Here is a 22,778-nt window from a genome sequence, read left to right as displayed (position 1 = left end):
CTGCCCTTCGACTTGGTGGTAGCCGTTGTAGTCGCCGGGCCATTGAGGAATTTGGTTTAGCTCACGGCAGGTCAAGAAGTATTGGGCCATTGGGAGTGCTCCGTTCATGCCGCTGACTGACGACGGAAATTCGTTAGCAGGGAAAGCAGTGGACGAAGAGGGAAACTTACACTGAGGGGTATACCCGATGATACCGAAACGTCTTATAATGTTATAATGCCAGCTTGCTCATCTCATCATGGTGGATGTATGAGGTAAAAAAAAAAAAAAAGGCATGGCTCACATTCTGGCAAAGATCTTTGATCTTGCTTGCAAGTACATCCGAAGACTCCAAAAAGTCGAGCCGACCAAGCGAATTCTGGGATCGATCCAGACGCTAGCTGAAGACTTGCGTGAGGTGATGATGATTTCGGACCTGTGCAGCATGTCAGCGAGTAGAAATCTGCCTCTGAAAGATAGACTTACCATTCATGCTTCGGGGTTCTTATCAGGTGTTCGACAATCGCATGGCCCCTGATGTCGTTTGATGCCAGTGATGAGCGCAACCCGGCCGGAAGGGAGAGGGGCAACAGTGTTGTTCATCGCTGCGTAGGCCTATTCTTTGCATTAGTAAGGAGCAGCTAATATACGTATTGAAACATTGGGACGTGGGGGTAGCGCCCCCGGGCGCCTTGGGTGGATCAGTTTCAGTACCTTGTCCTTGTAGAAGAAAGTTCCAATTGATGGAGGAGAAAACGAAACTGACAAGTGAAGCACACACAAAAACTTGGACTTTCTCTGTCTCTGGAGCGACTGCTCGCACCCTTTATAACCGCCAAAGTCTCCATTTTCTTGAGACTGCAAGCACGAGGATCCATTGCCAAAAGCCATGGGTCCGTCCGGGGCTCCAGCAGACGCTGTACCCATCCGCCCTGACTCGAGCACGGCATTTAAGATTTAGCTCGTCGGCCCGCTTGGTGATTGTCCCAATCGACGCAAAAAGCCCTACACGATCATGAGGCTCCACGAAGTAGGTTTTAGTCAGCGGAATTTTGCATTCGGGACCTTTGCTGCAGAGCATGTTTGAGTGATTCTCTCGTCCTGTAATATAGTCTGCTCTCTATGTTGGCACCCGTTTCTTGGTTGTTTCAGCAGAACAGCCAAGGTGCTCCAGCCGAGAAGATAACAGGCACGACTGTGAGATACCAACTGGAGCCCAAAGTTACCTTCGAGAAATGGTGCTTTCCCCTCTACAAGGCTAAGACGATGTCACGAAATATCTTGTCCGAGGACCGGGCTCAACGTGAAAGCCGGTAGTCCCAGATAAAGGCCACCAGGAAGTAATGATAAATGGACCGACGGTCAGACTAAATTGGGTTCCCGCGGATTGGTACGCGGATAAACTCCAACCAGTAAGAGAGTGGAAAGGTTGATCTCGACAATGGGGGAAGATGGAGAAAGTTATTGAATAGAGATCAGACGGCTAAACAAGCCGTCTCAAATAAGCAAGTGCTGCCGCGTTAACCCGTAGTGATATAGACGGCTGCCAAACTGACGCGTGCATTAGCCCTAGTTCTAGGCCTCAAGCGGGGAAGCTGTCCGACACTGGTCGATAAGGTGCTTAGCCAAGACTTCCTGGTGTCACTGCTCGGTTGTCTGCAGAAATCAATATAGAGGTTTGTACGGACAGTGGCTCTCGCCTCACTATTTGAACCAATGATGGAAGCGGAGAAGGTCAGAGACGATGAGCATCGCCCGCAACATGAGTGTCGTATCAATATGACCCATGTTAAGCGAGGCGGGGTAATGCATTAACCTCGGAGCCCTTGCGTTAGTAGATGCCATATTTATTTATATGCAAGAAGGCTTGCCCTAAGAGGCACTAAAGGCAGACGGTTGTTATCACTTCGGCTGTCACACCTAATACAGATACTCTGAGCAATGAAAGCGTCAGGTTCGGCAGGGATCTTCTGAGGATGTGGCATATTGCTTCCTGATTTAGTATGTCTGCTGCGAACTCTGACCATGCGTGCAAAGATATGCTTCAGACATGTGTCTTGACGTACTGATATCATGCGGCAAAGAGGGGTTGCGATTCCTGGAGAAGGTAACTTGGAGAAGGCCCCTTATTTCCGATAAAAGAAGCAGCTTGAGGAAATCTCCTTCCAGTTTTCTGTCGGTTATCGCAGTTTTGAGGACGAAGTCTCCCCGTCCTACCTATTGCAACCATGGACGCCTCTCTCATCTGGCTTATTCTGCTAGGGCTAAGTATCTTCCTGCTGGCTAGGGCTATCTACCGTTTGTACTTTCATCCGCTCAGCCATATTCCTGGGCCAAAGCTGGCAGCTATTAGCGGTCTGTACGAGTTTTACTACGATGTTTGCCGATCTGGGAGATTTCTGTTTCAAATCGAGAAAATGCACCGCAAATATGGTATGATTGACCTAACCCGCGATAGACTGTGACTAAATCAAGACAGGCCCCATCGTGAGAATCACCCCCCGGGAGGTGCATATTAGCGATCCCGAATTCTACGAGATCTATGCGCCGTCCAGCCGCCGACGAGAAAAGGATCCAAATTTCATTACGGGCTTCTCTGTTCGCGAGTCAATGATCACCACCATCAATCACGAACACCATCGGTTCCGACGAGCCATCTTGGACAATTTCTTTTCCCGGCGCTCAGTCGTGGACTTGACTCCGATGATTTCAGAACGCATCGAGAAACTAATGCAGCGTTTCAACGAGTTTTATAGCGACCAAGCAGTCGTGCAGCTTGACGATGCCTTTGCGGCGCTAACTGCAGACATCATCACCTACTACTGCTACGGGAAACTCTGGGGATTTCTGGAGAACAAGAACTTTCGCAGTGACATCCGGTCGATTACGACTGAATCAACTGGTCTCATCCACATTAATCGATTCTTCCCCTTCCTAGTCCCACTCATACGCAAGACGCCGGATTGGATAGGGCGTGTCCTCCTTCCAGGCAAGACTGCACTGTTTGACTTTCAGAAATCAGTTCTCATAGAGGCTGTTCATGCACCTCAATGACACGATGGCAACAAGAACAATCGCACAACGTATCGCAGTTTGACTGACCCTAGTCTCCCGCTCGAGGAACGCAGTACACAGCGGCTAGAAGAGGAAACTCTGGTAGTTTTGGCAGCTGGCACTGAAACGACTGGTCGCACTTTGACTATTGCAGCTTATCATCTAGCTCAGAGCCCGTCGATCTTGCACCAGCTAAGAGAAGAAGTTAAGCAGGTGCTCTCCACGGCAACAAGCACATGTACGCTGCTGGAGCTGGAACGGCTTCCTTATTTGGTAGGCTATCGAGCAATATCCAGTTGTTGGCATGATTACCGCGTACTGATTCCCACATTATAGACTGCAACGGTCAATGAAACCAGTCCTGTCGTGTTTCGCCTTCCTCGTGTTGCTCCAGACGAAACATTAATGTACAAAGACTACACCATACCTCCTGGGGTAAGTTGCCTCCTCATCTAGGAATAGTAATACTAAAGTGTTCTAGACCCCCATGAGCTCATCCTCTCTCCTGTTACACCGCAACCCTACAACCTTTCCAGACCCCGAGAAGTTCGATCCTGACCGATGGATTTGCAACAACGGCAAGACAGCGACCGGTGAAAGGTTCGACCGCTACCTAGCCCCCTTCACCAAAGGGAGCAGAGCGTGCCTGGGGATGAGGTTTGTTGTCCTTCCCTTCTTTCTTAGCTCTAACTTGGAAATACAATATAACAGCGGACCGAATTGCTAACCGCCTACTAGCCTAGCGTACGCTGAGCTCTACATGACGCTTGCGTACTTTGTTCGACGAGTAGACTTCGAACTATACAATACATGGCCCGAAGACGTATCTATATGCCGCGACCTCGGCACTGGGTACAATCAGCACTCCGAGCCAAGGGTATATGCCAAGGTGACTGGGATATTGTAGGATTGAAGTGGCTGCTATAGCCACGCGATCTCTGTCTTTCCCGGGTCTGTCTTTTAACGTCTTTTGAAGGAGTTTGAAGCTAGTTGGAAGATTACGTCCTTTAATATAGGTAACTATATGTCTCCTAGCAAATTGCAAATGCATAATCGCCAACGACACTGAGACATTGTACGACTTTTTAGGTCGCTGTATCAGACTCGATGGTAGCATTTCAGTTCTTTCAAACACAGTGGCCGCCATTTTCAGCGAGGCATGAATACTCCCAGGTATCTCATGTTGAATGCATGGGCCATTCCTATGCCGGCATGATCAAAAGATACACCCAAAGAGGTGAATATTCTCAAAGGATGAAAAAAAAAAAAAAAAAAAAAAAAAACAAAAAAAAAAAAAAAAAAAAAAAAAAAAAAAAACCCTTATGCTCTCGAGGATGGGGGTTGAGCACTCTTTCTGAGAAGAAGTTGTCGGGAGTCCCTGTGGACTGGGGGATCTGGCGGCGGAATCCAGCAGACCGATTCTGCTCCGCACGATCCCAGTTCAAAAGGTCGAGGGTAACAGATTTGATCTGGTGGCCATGAACCTGGATACAGTTTGACGGCTCGAATCGGTATATCGGTTCAAACCTTTCCAAACAAGGGACCGTACTTTTCTAAGCTAGACAAGGTCCACGGAATATTGCGCATTCTTATTCGCACCACATACACCATATATGATTAAGATGATGGATTTCCAGCTTGCTCCTTTGATAAAGCACACGCTTCCCTAGTGGCTCGTGCAAAAAGTGGACAAGCTCTTTCCCTGGCTCGACACCCCCAGGCACCCAATACCCTGTCGGAGACAGGAGAGCACTCCGTTCGGCTCACCAAACAACCCCTCTTCAGAATAAGCCATGTAGGAATGTTCGAAACCGGCAAGCCCCTCGGAAAAGGAAGTTTGGACGAGTATATCTTGCACGAGGACGACAGACTGGCTTTGTCTGTGCGCTAAAGGTACTAACAAGGATGAGACTCAACACGGAAGGGTCGAAAAGCAGGTCGCTCGTGAAATCGAGATACAGGGCAATTTGTATCACCCGAACATTCTACAACTCTACGACCATTTCCACAATCGGAAGCAAGTGATGTTGATTCTTGGCTATGCTGGCAAAGGGGAATCATACAAGCACCTGCAGAAGGCAGATCGTTTCAAAGAGTGCAAGGCAGCCCAATATATTGCACAAATGGCAAGTGCGTTGCAATACTTGCATCGAAAGCATGTCCTCCATCGGGACATCGAGTCTGAGAACATCCTTGTTGGTCTTGAGGGAGAGCTGAAGATGTCCGATTTTGGTTGGAGAAGAACCTCCGGACTCGATGTCACAAGCCCAGAAGTTCCAAGCAAGTATCGTTCCCATTTATAGCGAAAAGCTCTTTCGATCGACAGATGAATGGAGGAAAGCGCGTCACAACGAATGGTATTCTCAGACGAGATACTCAATCCTTTGGGATGGATCCACTCTAGAGGGGGGAGAGATGAAGGTCGCTATACCCACTGTGCTTGGTAAAGTGGCTCGGCCCGCCATCTATTCTCCTCCGGGCCCCACCCCCAGCTCTGCTCTCCACTCTGGCACTCAACTCTGGCACTCAAACCAGGCCTCCGCCAGATTAGGTAGACACAGCACTCACAGCCGGCGGGTGTACAGCTCGCTACCTCGAAATCAAGCAGGCCTACTTGCTTACACAAATACGAACTAGCTACAGCCACTCGGATACTCCTGGCTGGCGACACATGGCAAACTACATCATGCATGGACGTCCAAGTAGACTGCCCAAACTGGAGAATGAAGATCTTCGATGTGAACTGCGGAAGATAATTGAAGGTGCATTCCAATAATGTCTCAAGTATGCTGCGAGTCGAGTTCTAGACTATGCTGCATAGCACTAGGTCGAGACTGCTTGGATACAGCCGAGTAGTTGAAGATAGCTGAAGCTCAAAACTCCAAAAGTTTCAAATAAAGAGAAAGAAAAAGTTGAAAAATCCTTTGCGTTGAGCCTGGACAACCGCCTGCATGTATCTCCGCCTTCTACCTAGGGGTACGGCCCTACGCTTTCCCGGCTCTAGCCATGATGAGATGGGACAACGGTTTGTAACGGTTGGCTGTCGTATCTCTTGGAAAAGATACATCGCCCCTGTGGCTAGCAACCTCAAGGTAATGCAAACGCATGTCCTGAATAGGATTGGAGAGAAAAACCAAGATGCCTCGTGTGATGGCAGGTATTTTGCATTCGGTACCTTTACAGAGTCATTCCTATGTAGCAAAAGAAAGAAGCAAGAAGATCAGAACTTGAGTGAATACACATATTGGTAATTATAAGTTAGGACTTAATATATTCAAACATATGTATATCAAAACCTCCAGTAGGGCACATTAAATTACTATCCGTAACCTTGGGAACGTAAGTAAGATTATCGCCGAATGCAAGGATGGCCGATACAAGTATAAGTTTATAATCATAATGGATAAATATGGTGTTAGTTCTAGGTACTACTCTGTAGATCTGCGCTGTATCCATGTGGTCGATTTATAATCCTTTGTCCTCGTATAACTACTCCGATTTGATTATAAATCCACCCGTCGCAACCGTATGGTTCCATTTACGCTCGCCTATAACTATCGCATCAATCTGGCCTCAGTAAAATTATTCACCCTAATAGGGAATACGAAGGGACAAAAGAAACCATGCCTCTCCGCACAGCCCTACTTGGTCTCTCCTCCCACGCAAAAACCTCCTGGGCCTCAACCGCCCACCTCCCCGCCTTGACCACACCCAAAGGCCGCTCCCTATTCACCATAACCGCGCTATGCAACAGCAGCACTGAAGCTGCGCAGTCCGCTATAGACACCTACAATCTTGATCCGAGCGTTGTAAAGGCGTACGGAACCCCCGAGGACCTTGCCGCCGATGACGAGGTGGATTTCGTCATCTGCACTACGCGCGTTGATAAACATCTCGAGACGGTTTTGCCGAGTCTCAGGGCTGGGAAAGGAGTTTACCTTGAGTGGCCGATTGCGGCGAATTTAGGTGATGTTGAGAGGTTGGTTGATGTGGCAGCTGAGAATAGGGCTGACGGGAAAAGGAACGGGGTTGTGGCTGTGGGATTGCAAGGGCGATTCGCGCCTCCTGTGCTCAAGGTTAAGGAGGTTTTGGGCTCAGGTGTGATTGGGAGGTTGGTGAGTAGTGAGGTTAGGTTTTTTGGCGGGACGAATGATAGGGAGTTTTTGCCGCCGGGGTTGAAGTATTTTGCGGAGAGGGGGGTTGGTGGGAATGTTATTTCGATTGGATTTGCGCATGGTGAGACTTTCTTTCCGCGCTTGGGTGAGTGAGCGCTAAGCCCTGCAGTTATTGATTTGGTGCAATCGGTTGTTGGAGATGTCATTCCGGGCTCCGAGGACGTCCACTTCCAGCTCCAGCGTCCCAGTGTGAGGGTGAGGGATCCGCAGACAAAGGAGATTGTTGAGACTATCCAATCCGACGTCCCCGATCTGGTGAACTTGCATGGTATGCTCTTGACTTTCAACCCAAGGCATCATATCGCAGAACTAACGCTCAACCAGGCACCCTCCCCGAATCAGATCATGTTTCGCAAGGTGCAAGCCTGATCACCTACTTCGCCCGTGGTCAACCATACCCGGGTGATCCCGCACTCACTTGGACACTGACCGGTGAGCGTGGAGCTATTCGGCTCGTCGCTCCGTCGGGGACCTCGCTTCAGGCGGATGCGTATGCAGAGCCAGTGACTATCTCGGTGCACCGGTTTGATACGGACCAGGTAGAGAAGGTGCCGTGGGACTGGAGCGCGGACCAAAAAGAGGTCGCTATCCGCGGAAGATCCGTGCTTTCTTGTCTGTATAGTATTGGGGAAGGTAAGGATGAATATGTCAGCCTTGAAGATGCTGCGCGGAGGGCAAGGCAGGTTTTGGGGTGGTTGGATTCGTTTTATGCATCGAGTCAGCTTTAGGAGTATTTGAGTTGCTGGAGAGAGAGTCTCCGTCCTAAATACAGATGTACCTATTTACGTTGAATCAGGTTGAATCTTGGTCAGAGCTCTGCCTCACAAAGTAGGCATCAGGTCAAAGTAAATGAGTTGTGGCCGTTAGATTCCCCCAGGGACTGCTGTGATTTCGAGTGGCCTCATTTTCTTGTTGGGATGTGATATTCACAGTATCGTGGTTTCCGGCTCGAGCCAAAGCCGTCCTTGGTGAGGATAATTGATTATTTGATGAGCCATGAAAGGGAACCATCTAGCATGGCCGCAAGTACCCTGTCTCCGCTCGGAGTGTAGCTGAGATGTGGCTTAGTGCCAACCCGACATCGGCCGTCCTTCATGTGGGTCTTTTTTGATTGCTCCGTGAGTGTCCATTATTGTTCAAGAACCGGGAGTGGAGAATCAGCATGTTGAAGAGTGCGGGGGCGGAGCTATCGCGTGGGCGATGGTCGCTTGGGTTGCATCCGACACGGGCACCAGACCACGCGCGATGACCTCGAACGGGCAACTGACGACATACGATCATAGCTCCCCTGGGTATAATAGAATTGGCCCAGACCTCAGACGCCTAGATCCTGACGTGACACAGTCGCTCATCGCAATTTCTCCATTGGGGGCGCTTTGATGTTATTCGAGGAGAGTGAGCTTCTGCAGACAAAGCGATTGTGTTTATGCGCGCTTGGTAACAGAGTTTGTGCCTGATTAGTCAGAGCTCTCCGCGAATGCAACGTCGGGGATCGACGGGGCTCGGTCCGATCTGGTTAGCGTAGCACACAAGGCTAACCACTTCTGTGTCTCAAGAAAAGGATCGCATCGCCAATAGAAGAGTTCGAGCTGCAGTTCTTAAATAGCAGTTTGGTATCGCGCGCTAATCCTCAACATTAATAAAGCCTGTAAGAGAGATCCAGGACCTGTGATTCTATAGAATGATCAACAGGCATCAGGTGCAGTTGCGCCGCCGCGTCGGATGCCGAGTCATGGCTGTTCCTGATGGCCGTTGATCCCTGGCTGCCTCCTGCACTTAAGATCCCCTAGTCTCCGCACGCTCCTCCACTTTGCAATCGGTCCAGCTCCTCTCCTCGATTTCCCGCCTTTCTCGAGTATCTTTAAGTCACTGACCCGCCGGCCGTGTCACTCGTTCAGCATCAGACTGTCTTTACTCTCTGTCTCTGTTTAAACTCTTTGCACGTGTGTTTTGTCCGTGGCCTTCCGATATGCGCGTGCAGCTTCTCGCCCTCCCGGCTCTGGCCGCAGCTAGCGTGCCTCACTTTGCCCGCAATGCTGCCAATGACTTCCGCGCGGACGCCGTCAAAGAGGCCTTCTCTCATGCCTGGGACGGTTACTACAAATACGCCTTCCCCAATGACGAACTGCGTCCTATCTCCAATGGCTATGGAAACTCCCGAAATGGCTGGGGTGCCTCGGCTGTCGATGCCCTCTCCACCGCCATCATCATGCGCAATGCAACCATTGTCAACCAGATCATTGATCACATTGCTACTATCGATTATTCCAAGACCGACACCATGGTCAGCTTGTTCGAGACTACTATTCGGTACCTCGCTGGTATGATCTCCGGGTATGACTTGCTCAAGGGCCCCGCTGCCGGCTTGGTGGACGAGGGCAAGGTCGAGATCCTCCTCAAGCAGTCCCAAAACCTTGCCGATATTCTCAAGTTCGCTTTCGACACTCCTTCCGGCGTTCCCTACAACAACATTGACATTGCCACTCACGGAAGTGACAATGCCACCACCAACGGATTAGCTGTGACTGGCACACTCGTACTCGAGTGGACTCGCCTTTCGGACTTGACTGGTAACCCTGAGTATGCTACCTTGAGCCAAAAGGCCCAGGAATACCTCCTCCGTCCCGAGCCCGCAGAATACGAGCCGTTCCCTGGCTTGATCGGAAGCGCTGTCAACATCAAAGACGGACAACTGTCCAACGGAGACATCAGCTGGAACGGCGGGGCCGACTCTTACTACGAGTACCTGATCAAGATGTACGTCTACGATCCCGAGCGCTTCGGCTTGTACCGCGAGCGCTGGATCGCCGCTGCCGAGTCGAGTATTGAGCACTTGGCTTCACACCCGTCTAGCCGCCCAGACATGACTTTCCTGGCGACCTACTCCACTGCGAATGACAAGCTTGGCCTGTCTAGCCAGCACTTGGCTTGCTTCGACGGCGGCAGCTACCTGCTTGGTGGAACTGTGCTGGATCGCCAGGACTTCATCGACTTTGGCCTTGACCTCGTCTATGCCTGCCACCAGACCTACAACCAGACCCTGACCGGCATTGGACCTGAATCGTTCAGCTGGGACTCCGAGGATATTCCCGAGAAGCAGCGAGCGCTGTTTGAGCGCGCGGGCTTCTACATCAGAGACTCCCGGTGGATTCTGCGACCGGAGGTGATTGAGAGTTTCTACTACGCTTTGCGCATTACTGGTGATGAGACGGTACGCTTCCTTCCCAAATATCTAGACGACAACTAACATGTGCAGTACCGCTACTGGATCTGGACCGCGTTTAGCAACATCAACAAGTACAGCCGCACCCCAACCGGATTCGCCGGCCTCATGGACGTGAACGCGCCCAATGGAGGCGAGCGCGACGACAACCAGGAGAGCTTCATCTTCGCAGAGGTGCTCAAGTACACCTATCTGGCTTTTGCACCTGGTATGTGTTTTTGTCCATTGTTATTAAGTAGCAGATACTAACGGCAACAGAGGATGAATGGCAGGTGCAGAAGGGTAGTGCGAACACTTTCGTCTACAACACCGAGGCGCACCCGTTCAAGGTTTACTCCCCCAAATAAGCCTACTGGCTATGTGCAGGAGCTCGGCACCGTGCATGGATTACTTACCCGACAGAGAGTAGCGGGTTCTCCGGCGGGTTGAATTTTAAGAATACGTACCTAGACGAGACGCAGTAACCATTAATATCATTATCCGGTGCTAGACTATATATCCCATCATTTTTAACACAAGATAACAGTCCAAGAACTCCAAACCCTTCCCTTGATCCCTTGCACCAGCATGACACTGACATCACGTGCACATCAGCAATGCAATAAAGTGGACCCTGAAACCAGCCTAACCAAGGGTGGCCAATGAGACTAGCCACAACTAGTCTAGCGCATCTACATTTGAGCAGATTTGAGCACCTTGAAGACAATTAATATCATGCGGACAAAGGCAGGAAGGTACCTTGGTGACTGATAATCTTCTCATCTATTACAAGAAGGATACAGGGGGGAATTTGTGAGGAGATATAAGATTAGGAGCTGAAGTTTTTGGCTTTTGATCTTGAACCTTTTGTCAGAATCTTAATCTTCAGCGATCTATACATACTTCACCCACCACTGACCTGGAATCAACCACAAGTCGCAACAATCACAATACATTCAATATAACCAATTACTAAAAATGTGCGGCCCATCGCGACCGTCCACTGGCCACAGAATCGCAATCATGTTTTCCTCGCCTATCCCCTCACTATCATCCTCGCGATCTTCAATACCATCATCGTCGCCAGAACCAGGCGCAGCTTCACCAGCAATAGAGTCATATAGTCTCTCTTTCCAAGACGCAGAGCAGCGAACGAAAGCGGTCTTCCGCTCGAAAAACACCGACATCACCGCAGCGGGTCTGTTTCGGGATTGGAGGGGAATTGAGTTGAGGATTGAGTATGTCACTTCTTTGTCGCTCTATTCTCTCGGTTATGAAAGAGCTAATGATAGCAGACGACACGGCGACTTAACCCAAGCAACAACAGTCCGACCTCTCCATCAATTTCAGCTCGTTCCTCCAGTCTCAGTCTCAACAAAGTCAAATGAAGATATGGAGTTTAGTCTCCCGGAGAGACTGGATCTGAATGTCTCGGATAAGGGGATCGTCGGAAGACAGGTTACGGTTGTAGCGAGGGGAGAAACGGGCGAGGTACTGCAGTTGGGGAATGGGATTGTTGGGTTTGATTAATTGTGTCTGTATCTGTATCTATTAGGACTAGGAGAGCACCAGCTGGACTGGGACAACATGGAGTTATGGAGTAGATTGCTCGAGATAATCGATGGTGACTATGGAGCTCTTCCCGGGCCATCCTTGCACCTGCCGTATCGGTGACCACCCAATGGCCAGGATGATGTGATTGATAATCTGGTGTAATGCGCTCATTTCTGCTCATGCGGTCCTCACTCTACCCCTCCCCCTCTCCTTCCCCGCCAGCTGCTCACTTAAGTACCCAGTCATTCCCATCATGGTGAGTTATACCCTACTGTCTTCGACTTCCTTTCCCACCTCCTCTTTGCCATTCTCATCTGCCCTGGTTTCATTCTCTTTCTGATTCCAGTCGTCTGTCCGACTTTCTGCATTTGTGACCCCTATTTCAATACACCACCCAGCAGTCAGCACAGCAATACCGACGACGTCCTCAACCTATTCGCCAATATGTCTGACGCCAAATACACCCTTCCTCCTCTTCCCTACGGCTACGATGTAAGTCCATGTCCATTTCTTCAACACCTACAATCCCTCTCTTGATTCTGGCATACTAACAACCAACTTTAATACTAGGCTCTCGAACCCGCCATCTCCGCCCAAATCATGACCCTCCACCACACAAAGCACCACCAAACCTACATCAACAACCTAAACGCCGCTCTGGAGTCTCAAGCCTCCGCCCTGCAATCCCAAAACATCGGCACGCTAATCTCCCTGCAACAAAAAATCAAGTTCAACGGCGGCGGCCACATCAACCACTCCCTCTTCTGGGAGAACCTAGCCCCCTACGACTCAAGCGCCACCGACATCGCGAAGACCGCACCAACACTCAAGTCCGCAATCGAAGCCCAGTTCGGCTCCGTCGAGGACTTCAAGAAGGCGTTTAACGCTACCCTCCTTGCAATCCAGGGGAGTGGATGGGGGTGGCTTGTCTCCGATGTTTCCGGGGGGAAGGGGAAATTGGAGATTGTGGCTACGAAAGATCAGGATCCTGTTACTGGCGCGGTTCCGATCTTCGGGATTGATATGTGGGAGCATGCTTATTATCTCCAGTACCTGAATAACAAGGCCGGCTATGTAGAGCAGATTTGGCGCGTTGTGAATTGGGAGGTTGCGGAGAGGAGGTTCAAGGAGGGGGTGAGGGAGGTTGCGGGGGGGTTGAAGCTCTAAGGTAGAAGCTTGGGCTTAGCTGACTGTTGGGCTGGTATGAATGCAAACGGTCTTGACTCTTGATGCCCGCGATTGCTACTCTGTAGTCTGCTTCTTTTTTTTAAAAAATTTAAAATCAATTTAAATCTAGAAGAGTGAGCCATCGTCATCCGGGAAAAAAAAAAAAAAAAAAAAAAAAAAAAAAAAAAAAAAAAAAAAAAAAAAAAAAAAAAAAAAAAAAAAAAAAAAAAAAAAGACTAGTAGATTTGCATGTTTCTATCAGCTAGAGTGCGGAACCCGGAAGCTAGTACCCTTCTCATAGTTCCGAGCTTTTATTTATTCTTACTCCCCGACGTTGTTATCATACCGGTCCCCGAGGGGGGTCTTAGGGCTGCGTAGATCGCCGGCATAGAAGTGGTGCATAATTACCGGCGATTTAAGATCAATATCAACAGCGGCTCGACAGAAAAATGATTCTGTCCATAATTCTAGACGTGCACTAGGAGGTACTAGTGTAGACGATTACTATTTTGTGCCTCTGTCAAGAACGTAAGAGATCTGGAGCATATGTGCAGCTTCCGCATCAATGCAAACGGGTTCTTGGCAAGTATGGGAGTCGGTTTCGTATAGGTAACTCTATGCAGCAATCTATCTATTTAGTTTTATATCTAGATAATCTATCTATGAATGGAGATCAGAAGAGAGTGTCAGGATGAGCTCGCGATGGCTTGGTAGGGGAGGGTGGTACAAAGGGCAAGGATAGCTTGCGGGCCGGTGGGCAACAAGCTCAGGGCCAGGGCTAAGATGAATAAGACCTCTCCGTCCGAGTACTGCGCTTAGCTGTTCGTTGGTGAAATTGGCAGGTAGCAGGCTAGCATACTTGAGATATACCTCCTTGACTTGCTCGCAGGCTTCCCAGATGCGTTTCCTGTTGGCAAGCCCTCTGAATAAGAACATATGCCATATGGCGTGGACAGCTCTAGGCTCAGCCAACTGAACAGACACTCGTAGTTGACGGCTGATTTGTCGTATTCCTTTAGGGATTCCTCTAATTCCCAGGCCCAGGGCATGCGTCGGCGCATTAATCCTTTCCAAAAAGAGGGATGGCGGGTAGCGAGGTAGAATGATCTGGAGGCTTTGCGGAGGGCATTGATTGACTTTGTGGGAAGATACAAGAGGATCATGTCGAGGATGTCATATGGTAACTTGGCGAAGGAATCCGTTTCTTTTTTCCATCGAAGCTCAGGACTTTGCAATTCCGTCTCCAATTTGGCGTTGAGAGCTGCGGTTCTGAAACCGGAGATGATCATGGAAAGGTGTACTTGCAGAAATCTCTGCAAGCGCTGACTGTCGAGTGGATGTGCCACGGAGAACTACTAGATGTAAGCTTTGGTGAGAACATCGGACTTGGATGCGAACCTCCTCTCCTGCGATGCTTGTCCAATATAACCCAGCACCATTTATGGGCCCATAATCTACCGCCAGCTGTGTGGAGCTCGCGAGCTCAAACAGCGCAAGATAGAGGAAATCCTTGTCCACTACTGCTAGGTTGTTCTTCTTTCCAGCTATGACCTTTTCCAAGATTTCAAAGCACGCGCGGTGAAAAGGAAAGACGGGGTCAGCAGTCCACTCATAGCTAGAAGTCAACAATGAGTTAGAATCAAGACCTAGAGGCTCGTGGCATCTGATCACACACCAATGGAAGGCTAGTGCCTCAGTGCCCGCTGGGAAGTTCTCATCTGTAGCTACGTTAATCGATGCTTGCCTTGCGAGAGGAGGATAGCTTGCCATCCCCTTTGCGAGCAACCAAACAACTGGATGTAGCCTGCTGGTTGTCAGGGCTCGGCACGGCTATAGTTAAGCAGAATGACCAACAAGGGTACGGTATTTAGCATCACCAGATAGAAAAGCTCTGTCATGATCAGCCAATTCGAAATGATTCTGGAGCTAAATCAAAAGCATATGTACCTGCGAGCTCCCGGCAGCCTGTCATTGCGCCCCAGGCAGGTGACCTCTCCCAGCCAGTTCGAATTCTCCTGTAAGAATGAGGGATCATATTGCCCTTGGCTATGGTATATCTCTGCTTTCGTTCGCCCTCTTCGTATGGATTTGCGATACCTCTGTATGAGTTCTCGTCGTAGACCCAGGAGGTTAGGATTCATGTAGGAGAATCGGAGCAGGTCTTGTCTGAGAGGGCCACAGCACAGCGCGCAGTAGAATGCAGAAGATATGAATGACATGTGAATAGTATTAATATAGCGAATCTTTGATAAGATGTAACATGATTGCGAAATCGAACGTTGTGTTGGACTGATTCTCAATGGGCACCTGAGTGGTGCCTCGCGCCTTCCAATTCCTTCACTCGACATACATCCGACTAGAGTAGCCGCCAATGGTTCCCGTCGGGAGCCAGCTTCAGAGCCCCTTCGAATTCTTCTTTTCTTCAGTATTCACTGCACAATTCGATTTTGGTAATGAATGTCGAAGGAGTAATACGCCCTTCACCAACACACCAACTCGGCTGCGGGGAACCGAACCTCGGCTCCATCGGCAACGCAACTATTAAAGCATCACTACCAACACTTCCCAACCTCAACCTGTACAACACACTTCTCCCTTAGTCGCCAGCATGTCCGCCGCCGACCAAGTCCGGCTCCAAAACTTCTCCTCCATCTTCTCTCTCGAAGGTAAAGTCGCCGTCGTAACAGGCGGCTCACGCGGTCTCGGTCTCTACGCTGCAAGCGGGTTCGTCTCCCCGCATATTCCACCCCAGCTTTCTACGCCTGCCCCTGCCAGACTCCCTAACTAGCCATCTGACCAATTAGTCCAGTTTCCTCCAAGCCGGCTGCTCAAAAGTCTACATCACCTCTCGCAAAGCCACCGCCTGCGACGAAGCCGTCGCAGCGCTAAATGCCCTCCCCAACCTGCGCCCCGGCGCCCGAGCAATCTCCGTCCCCGCAGACTCCTCCAAAATATCCGAAGTCGAGCGACTAGTGGCAGAGGTCTCCAAGACAACAGACCACGTCGATATACTGTTCGCAAACGCCGGCGCAACATGGGGCGAGCAGTTTGAGAATTTCCCCGAAACTGCATTCGACAAGGTCATGGATCTCAATGTGAAGAGTGTCTTCTTCACCATTCAGAAATTCTTCCCGCTTCTTACGAAGAATGCTACCAGGGAAGAGACCGGGAGAGTCATCATTACGGGCTCAGTGGCGGGAATCACGCTGGGGAGTCTAGGCGATAATGGCGCGTACGCTTACAGTGCCTCGAAGGCGGCGGTGCTTCATCTGACGCGGAATCTGGCCGTCGAGCTTGGTCCGCGCCATGTTATTGTTAATGCGATTGCACCGGGCCTGTACCCGAGTAAGATGGCGAATGGGCTGATTGAGCTCTCAGGCGGCATCAGAGATCTCGAGGAAGCGAGCCCGAATAAGAGATTGGGGAAGCCGGAGGATATTGCAGGGTTAGTAGTGTTTCTGGCGAGTCGGGCCGCGGGTCATCTGAATGGGAGTGTGATTACGACTGATGGGGGTGCGCACTTGAAGGGGAGGATGTAGCTACTTTTTGACCTTGTCTTACGATCACGAGATTGTTTCTACAAGGATTCCACCGGATATAGAGCTGTCTGTAATGCTAAATGATATGAATGCTAGATGTGACAGAAGCTCTATAGCTTCGACCGATCTGTCTTGATAGCCCGATCAATCAAATCCATCGCCTGGAAGAGCTCATAGTCATGTTGTCTCGGGGTGACGACCTGCACGCTCAACGGTGAGCCCAGATATACCGTCCTGTCGACCGTCTTCTCATCCCCTAAATCAAAGTCAGTGCTGCAAAGAAGAACCCTTGATCGGTCGTAGGAAAAAACATACAAAGTTCCCGATTCACCTTATCCCAACTCCCAAGCACATTCTCTTTTATCTCCACCCCCCTCTCCAAATCCTCCTCCGAGAAGTTCCTAACGGGAACCGTGCCCGCCGGATAATCCAGCAGAACAAAACTAGACGTATACCCAACAGCATTGTACCGATCGAGCTGGGGGACTGGATGCGGCGCGACAGGGTGGATTATCGCGTCGATTGTCTGCTCGTGGCCAGTTCCACTCCCATTTCCATTGCTACCTGAACCAGCTATCCATAACTTCCTGCGCAGTTCGATCTCGATATCGCCCCGCGCAGCCTGCAAGTCAGCGAGCTGTGATAGTGTCAGCGGTTTCCCGCGCTTCATGCGGGTCTGTAACCAGGGGATGAGTGGTTCCTTGGATTTCTCCAGGTGGTCTAGCATGCTGATTCCGCCATCAACGCTCATAAGACGACCAGCGAAGGCCTGACATTTGGATAGTGCTCTTGGGACGGGAATATTGATGACTTCTACGCCTGGTGTACAGCGGAGTGCGGCGGCGACTTCATTGAGGACTTTCGAGATGGGCGGGAGAGGGTGCACGAGGCCGTCGGATGGTAGGACGCCAATTGTAATCGGCCGTTTCTTATTCCTGTCGAAGGATGAAAGAGGCGATGGCCAAGCTCCGGGTATACAATCCTCACCGAACCACTGGGCCCAGGGGACGAGATGGGTCATGACGGCATCGATATCGGATACAGAGCGCGCGATGGGTCCCGCAACAGCCTGGATCGAGATCCGGCCTTTGGATCTGGGCTGTCCGTCTGTTTGCCCGCCGTAGGGCACGCGGCCCTGACTCGGTTTGAACCCGTACAATCCGTTACACATAGCAGGGATACGGATCGAGCCGCCGACGTCGGTTCCAAACCCGATCATTGAGCCTCTCAGGGCGACCAGGGCTCCTTCGCCGCCTGTTGACCCGCCGGCTGTTAGCTGGCGGTTTAGTGGGTTGAGGGTACGGCCGAAGAGGTGGTTCGCTGAGTCTAGGGCACCCATTGTTTGGGGGACGTTTGTCTTGGTGATTATGATTGCCCCGAGGGATTGGAGGAGGGTGACGAGTGGGGCGTCGTGCTCTGAGGGTTTGAGTGCGAGGGAGGCAATGCCGACGCTGGAGTCGGCTCCGCGGATGTTGAAAGAGTCTTTAAGTGAGACGGGGAGGCCATGGAGAGGGCCGATCGGCGTGCCGGTGCGGTTGAGGTGAGCGTCTAGTTCTTCGGCTCGTTTGAGAGCAGAGGCAAATAGTGGTTCAGTTAGGCATCGGGTGAGCTGGTGGGCGATGGCGGCTCTCTGTTCGTCTTGTTAGCTTGTGGATGTGTGATATGACGGGGGAAACGTACCTTGCAGAATGCTTCAATGACTTCTTTTGCTGTGACTCGCTTGCTGTGGATCTGGCTCAGAAGGCCTTTGATATCCCAGTTCTGGGTAATTTCAAGCTCTTTCGAGGAGAGCAGTCCGCAGGAGCGCGGGATGTCCAATACATTGACGCGGTCATACTGGACGTTGGTAACAGACTCGGCGGGGGAGTGCATCCCTGCAGGGATCTGGCTGGGAGAAAGACGCCATTGCTGGGGAATTCGCTCCCACAGCTGGTTTTGCTTCTGCTCCGCTATCGAAGAGTACTCCATTACAGAATGTTCTACAAGTATTCGATCAAGGAGGGAAAGAAAAGTGTCTAGTGTTAGTAGGAAGAGATGTGGAGGAATGCGGAGAACCTCGGTTGGCATTAGGTACTTTTGTTCATAACACGTTAGTCATCATTCATAAGTATTATACAGTTTTGTGGTCAAAGTCAAGCTCGATCCTCTCCTTCTCCCTCGTCATCGTCCTTTCCCTCGTCATCTCTCTTGTCGGCAACAACGTCCTTTCGCGGGTTTCTCGCTGCGTTCTCATCCTCTTCAAGATCAGCTGATCCCTTGTGTGCTGACTTCTTATGGTCCATCCTCGAGCTCGTCGAAGTCCCTCCTGGAACATGTCCCCAATGTCGTCTAAAACCAGTGCCAGCAACACCAACGGGATCGAGATTCCAAAGCCGACTCCAAAAGTGTACTTGGCCACATAGCCCAGTGTCAGGTTATCCTCGAACTCGGGCATGTTTATGGTAAACACTGACGTGATAAACGAGAGTGGAAGAAACACAATTGTGACGATTGTGAACACCATGAGAATCTTTCCCTGGCGGGTTGTGCCAGCTGCCTGATCGCGAGCAAAGCGCGCTTCAAAAGCGTTGGCGTGTTTCTGCTTCAGGTCCAGAAGGTCCGTGATGGATGAATAGATACGCTCGGCTTGCTTGTCCATCCGGTCGATATCCTTCAAGTGCATGTCGATTGTTCGCTGTTGTTCACCGAACCGCTTTTTGATATCTCGTTGCGAGTAATTGTGGCTGAGGTAGATCTCGCACACCGCTTCTTGGAAATCAAAAAGGACGTGCTTCTGGTGCTGTAGCACCATGCGGATCATGTTGAGCTCGTCCCGGATATCCTTCGCTTCGGCGAGCAGGTCTGTTTCCTGGCCAATGTCTAGCAGGTTGTCGACAAACAGTGGCTGGTCTTCCATTTCGTCCCGGTCGTTATTCCTCTTTTCCTCTTTGCTTAGGCTCTTTGCCACGTCTTTCTCCCTTCGGCGCGCAAACCGACTGAGCTTTCGATGGTTCTTTAGCCAATCTGATGCCTGCGCCGAGGCGCGGTTGAATTGTTGGAACAGCAAACTCTCGCGATCCGTTGCGATACCAATAGACGACTCGAACATATCAAGAAACTGGTACTCGTCATCGCCCATGCGGTGTCGGTCAAAGACACCTGAGCAGCGGTTGGTAATAATGATGGCCAAATCATATATAGAGCGCACTGGCTCGCGTGTCTTGGAGTTGATGTCCTCAATAATCCCATCCAGTACATTCAGCGGGTCATTCTTTGGCTGTTCCCACCTTTGCGGAAAGCTGGTTACAATCAAGCTCGGTCCCAGAATCCACATCCACAGCTGATCAACCATGAAGATCTTCGGCTCCGGCGTTTTAGAACCCTTGGTCTGGTATCGGTACACGACTTGATCCTGATCGCGTGACTGGGTGTCGATATTGGGATAGAAAAACTGGTCAAGTGTACGACGAATATGAAGTGACGTCGACGACGAGGTGAGATGGGCGCGCAGGAGCAGCTCGTCGCGTGTAGGTGTTCGATCAAGGCCCGGTCGGGGCGTTTGGGTCTGTTGGGTCTTCTGAATAGCCTCTTGCATCTTCTCCCGTCGCTCGGCCGTCTCGAAGTGAAGATAGGGCATGAAATAGCAGACATTACTTTCCTGCAGTGGAAGCTTGTCCTTGCATAACGTTGCGGGGTTTGGAGACTTGTCTCGTCGGAATAATGGCGATTTAGGAGTCCCTCCTTTGGGTGTTCCTGCTGCTGATGACCCTCGCTTTCCTTTCTTCCCTTGGCTACTTTGACCATCATCTTGTGAATACGAATCCAACCTCTCCATCTTCCCTCCGCCAGACTTTTGCTTCTTGGATTTTCCTCCCTCTTGTTTAGGCGACGGTACCGGCAGCGGCGGCAGTGGCGGGTCTGTTGACAGCCCGTTGAGTTGGAATCTGGGAAGAGGGCTGTTCTGCTCCTCAGTTTTTTCCTCTGCGCGCTCAGTGGGCCCATCTTCCTGATTCTTTGGTGTCCTGAGCGTACTCTGACAAAGCGGACGCATGAAGTTCGAATGCATCTTCTGACCTCGGTGCTGGTAATTGAACGACCGCTCCAAGCCCTTGAAGCTGTCGACATCGTGCGCACCCTCCTCGATAAAGGCTTTAGTCAGCAGCGCCTCAACCCATGCCATATTGTTCGCAGGCAAATGTATCCAGCGGAAATCGGTGGCCTTGCTATGCGACGGTAGCGCATTGAATGCTTGCTTTCTTGGGTTCTCCGCGTCGCGGCCGTACAGCAAGTTGAACACGGAGGTACGTTTGACCCGGTTCTCATTGTGGAAATTTCCAAAATCCACCACTGTCGCCTCGAAACCCTCGCATGCACCGCGCGCATCATCACTCAGCCTCGCAACATTGTTATACGGTGCCAAAAGTGCAACAATCTCTTTGCGCTTGAACTGCGCCGCGCGCAAAAAGGGGGTGCTCCCGAAGTTATCTCTCAGCCGCTGCTTGAGATCGGTGCGCTCAAGCAGACACTCAACCACTTCCCGATGCCCACCCTGCGCTGCCAAATGCAGCGGCGAGATACCATTCAGCAGCTGCGAGTTTATCTTCGCACCAGCACCTAGCAACTTTCTGACAATACTCTCACTCCCGCGGTCACACGCATTATGCAACGGTGTCCACCCACCGTCACTCCGCGCATTCACATCCGCGCCATGCCGCAGCAGCAACGTCAAGATAGTCTCATTCCCATGCGCAACCGCCAAATGCAACGCCGTTTTATTTCTCCCCTCAACGGCATTCACATCTGCGCCGGCCATCGCGATTCCATTCATACTACACCTTGCAGTGACAATCATAGGCCTGGTGAGCAACATCTCCGCAAGCCTCTCCTTCCCCGTCGCACAAGCCCAGTGCAGCGGCGTCCGGCCCAGCTCATCCTGCGCATCAATCTCGCAGACCGTCCGCAGCAGCTCCCGGATCACATCTTCTCCCCAGTCACACAACTTATCAGCCGCGAGGTTATGCAGAACATTGCGCCCCCTCAGATCGCGCGCATTCACATCCGCCCCGCGCGCAATGAGCACCTGCAACACATGAAAATGGTTCTTCCACGCCGCCGTCATTATAGCCGTTCGACCCTTCCTATCTCCAATTTCCGCCAAGGCGCCGTAATCAAGCAAGACCTTCACAATCTGAACACGATTCTTCTCCACAGCCTTCAAAAGCGGCGACGCAATAACCTTCCCAGCAGCACCAGATTTATTCCCATTCCCACCCGCCTTATTCCCCTGCCCCTGCCCCTGCCCATGCCCATGGACATTCGCATTCGTAGCGTATAAATCCGGCACGGCCCCAATCTCCAATAATTCGCGAACGACAGCCAAACTCCCCCTCTCACAAGCGCGCATCAACCCCATGCGCAAGAACCCCTCCGTAAGCTGCCCATTATCGCGCGCCGTCGCGATGATCTCGCGCAGTTCGTCGAGCGAGCCGGAACCCGCGGCTTTTTGGAGGCGTGGTTCTAGCCGGTCGTGGCTGGAGGATGTTATACTTGAGCGAGAGGGTGGCATTTTCAACTGGAGGTTTGCCAACGGCAGCTGAGGGTATGGATTGGAGAACGGGAGGAGAGATAAGCGTTTGTCGCAGGAGGGAGGGAGAGACGTGGTCTCGAGGCGAAAATCAATCAACTCGGCATTTGGTGTTAATTGGGGGCGTCTATTCTCGTGTGTGAAGTTTTCGAATTGTTTGCGACAAGGTTGAGGCTGGGGGCAAAAACGGACGGCGGCTGTAAGTGCAGACGCAGACTGAAGACGCAGGAGGCCAGACTCAAGAAAAGAAACGCCAGGGCCCAGGCCGGAGATTAAATAAATACGAGACTGAGAGGGACCTTGAATGAGAACTAGAATCGCTTAGCTGCACCCTGGACTGGGGCTGAAAGCACTAACTAGTTTAGTGCAATGCAGATTCGCAGTCTGACGCTTGTGCTGGAGTATAGTTACACATGCTTAGGCGGTCTATTTGTTTGTTCAAAGAGAAAGATGGCAGTGGCAGTGGCAGTGGCAGTCAGTCAGAATTACTTATTATTCTATGTCTCTACTATAACATCAGAAATCCGACGGTCGCCGCGAGAGTC

General features: G+C 51.0%; 9 protein-coding genes across 9 annotated transcripts; 6 read left to right on the top strand and 3 right to left on the bottom strand.

The window, feature by feature from the left end:
* Positions 1 to 2,207: 2,207 nt before the first annotated feature.
* Positions 2,208 to 3,940, top strand: BDV17DRAFT_278616 (cytochrome P450; the record flags this gene model as incomplete). The annotated part of the gene is made up of 6 exons (XM_073759566.1): positions 2,208 to 2,412; positions 2,459 to 3,015; positions 3,049 to 3,306; positions 3,370 to 3,468; positions 3,515 to 3,690; positions 3,772 to 3,940. The coding sequence occupies 6 exons, from the start codon at positions 2,208 to 2,210 to the stop codon at positions 3,938 to 3,940; spliced, it is 1,464 nt and encodes a 487-aa protein (XP_073621168.1).
* Positions 3,941 to 6,656: 2,716 nt separating this feature from the next.
* Positions 6,657 to 7,936, top strand: BDV17DRAFT_286051 (Gfo/Idh/MocA family protein; the record flags this gene model as incomplete). The annotated part of the gene is made up of 3 exons (XM_073760827.1): positions 6,657 to 7,269; positions 7,318 to 7,476; positions 7,533 to 7,936. 3 exons carry the CDS (start codon positions 6,657 to 6,659, stop codon positions 7,934 to 7,936), a joined length of 1,176 nt encoding a protein of 391 aa, XP_073621167.1.
* A 1,098-nt stretch (positions 7,937 to 9,034) lies between these two features.
* BDV17DRAFT_248969 (glycoside hydrolase family 47 protein) lies at positions 9,035 to 11,003 on the top strand. Its single transcript, XM_073756155.1, has 3 exons — positions 9,035 to 10,419; positions 10,465 to 10,639; positions 10,690 to 11,003. Exons 1-3 carry the CDS (start codon positions 9,178 to 9,180, stop codon positions 10,776 to 10,778), a joined length of 1,506 nt encoding a protein of 501 aa, XP_073621166.1. The 5' UTR covers positions 9,035 to 9,177; the 3' UTR covers positions 10,779 to 11,003.
* A 269-nt stretch (positions 11,004 to 11,272) lies between these two features.
* On the top strand, positions 11,273 to 12,207 carry BDV17DRAFT_5194 (uncharacterized protein). The gene is made up of 2 exons (XM_073764692.1): positions 11,273 to 11,648; positions 11,706 to 12,207. Exons 1-2 carry the CDS (start codon positions 11,389 to 11,391, stop codon positions 11,938 to 11,940), a joined length of 495 nt encoding a protein of 164 aa, XP_073621165.1. The 5' UTR covers positions 11,273 to 11,388; the 3' UTR covers positions 11,941 to 12,207.
* Positions 12,208 to 12,408: 201 nt separating this feature from the next.
* Positions 12,409 to 13,131, top strand: BDV17DRAFT_286048 (superoxide dismutase; the record flags this gene model as incomplete). Its single annotated transcript, XM_073760826.1, has 2 exons — positions 12,409 to 12,456; positions 12,535 to 13,131. 2 exons carry the CDS (start codon positions 12,409 to 12,411, stop codon positions 13,129 to 13,131), a joined length of 645 nt encoding a protein of 214 aa, XP_073621164.1.
* An 815-nt stretch (positions 13,132 to 13,946) lies between these two features.
* On the bottom strand, positions 13,947 to 14,901 carry BDV17DRAFT_286047 (F-box protein; the record flags this gene model as incomplete). Its single annotated transcript, XM_073760825.1, has 3 exons — positions 13,947 to 14,483; positions 14,530 to 14,746; positions 14,807 to 14,901. 3 exons carry the CDS (start codon positions 14,899 to 14,901, stop codon positions 13,947 to 13,949), a joined length of 849 nt encoding a protein of 282 aa, XP_073621163.1.
* Positions 14,902 to 15,466: 565 nt separating this feature from the next.
* BDV17DRAFT_5182 (oxidoreductase, short-chain dehydrogenase/reductase family) lies at positions 15,467 to 16,926 on the top strand. Its single transcript, XM_073764690.1, has 2 exons — positions 15,467 to 15,855; positions 15,941 to 16,926. The coding sequence occupies exons 1-2, from the start codon at positions 15,740 to 15,742 to the stop codon at positions 16,668 to 16,670; spliced, it is 846 nt and encodes a 281-aa protein (XP_073621162.1). The 5' UTR covers positions 15,467 to 15,739; the 3' UTR covers positions 16,671 to 16,926.
* On the bottom strand, positions 16,781 to 18,638 carry BDV17DRAFT_286045 (putative general amidase; the record flags this gene model as incomplete). The annotated part of the gene is made up of 3 exons (XM_073760824.1): positions 16,781 to 16,926; positions 16,986 to 18,300; positions 18,351 to 18,638. 3 exons carry the CDS (start codon positions 18,636 to 18,638, stop codon positions 16,781 to 16,783), a joined length of 1,749 nt encoding a protein of 582 aa, XP_073621161.1.
* Positions 18,639 to 18,718: 80 nt separating this feature from the next.
* BDV17DRAFT_248962 (ankyrin repeat protein) lies at positions 18,719 to 21,904 on the bottom strand. The gene has a single exon (XM_073756154.1). The coding sequence runs from the start codon at positions 21,766 to 21,768 to the stop codon at positions 18,781 to 18,783; it is 2,988 nt and encodes a 995-aa protein (XP_073621160.1). The 5' UTR covers positions 21,769 to 21,904; the 3' UTR covers positions 18,719 to 18,780.
* Between the last annotated feature and the right edge of the window lie 874 nt (positions 21,905 to 22,778).

Source organism: Aspergillus undulatus (assembly GCF_047715775.1).
Source record: "Aspergillus undulatus strain CBS 261.88 unplaced genomic scaffold BDV17scaffold_1, whole genome shotgun sequence".
Lineage (NCBI taxonomy): Eukaryota > Fungi > Ascomycota > Eurotiomycetes > Eurotiales > Aspergillaceae > Aspergillus > Aspergillus undulatus.
The sequence above is the reverse complement of the archived record's forward strand: the minus strand, read 5'-3'. Positions and strand labels throughout refer to the sequence as shown.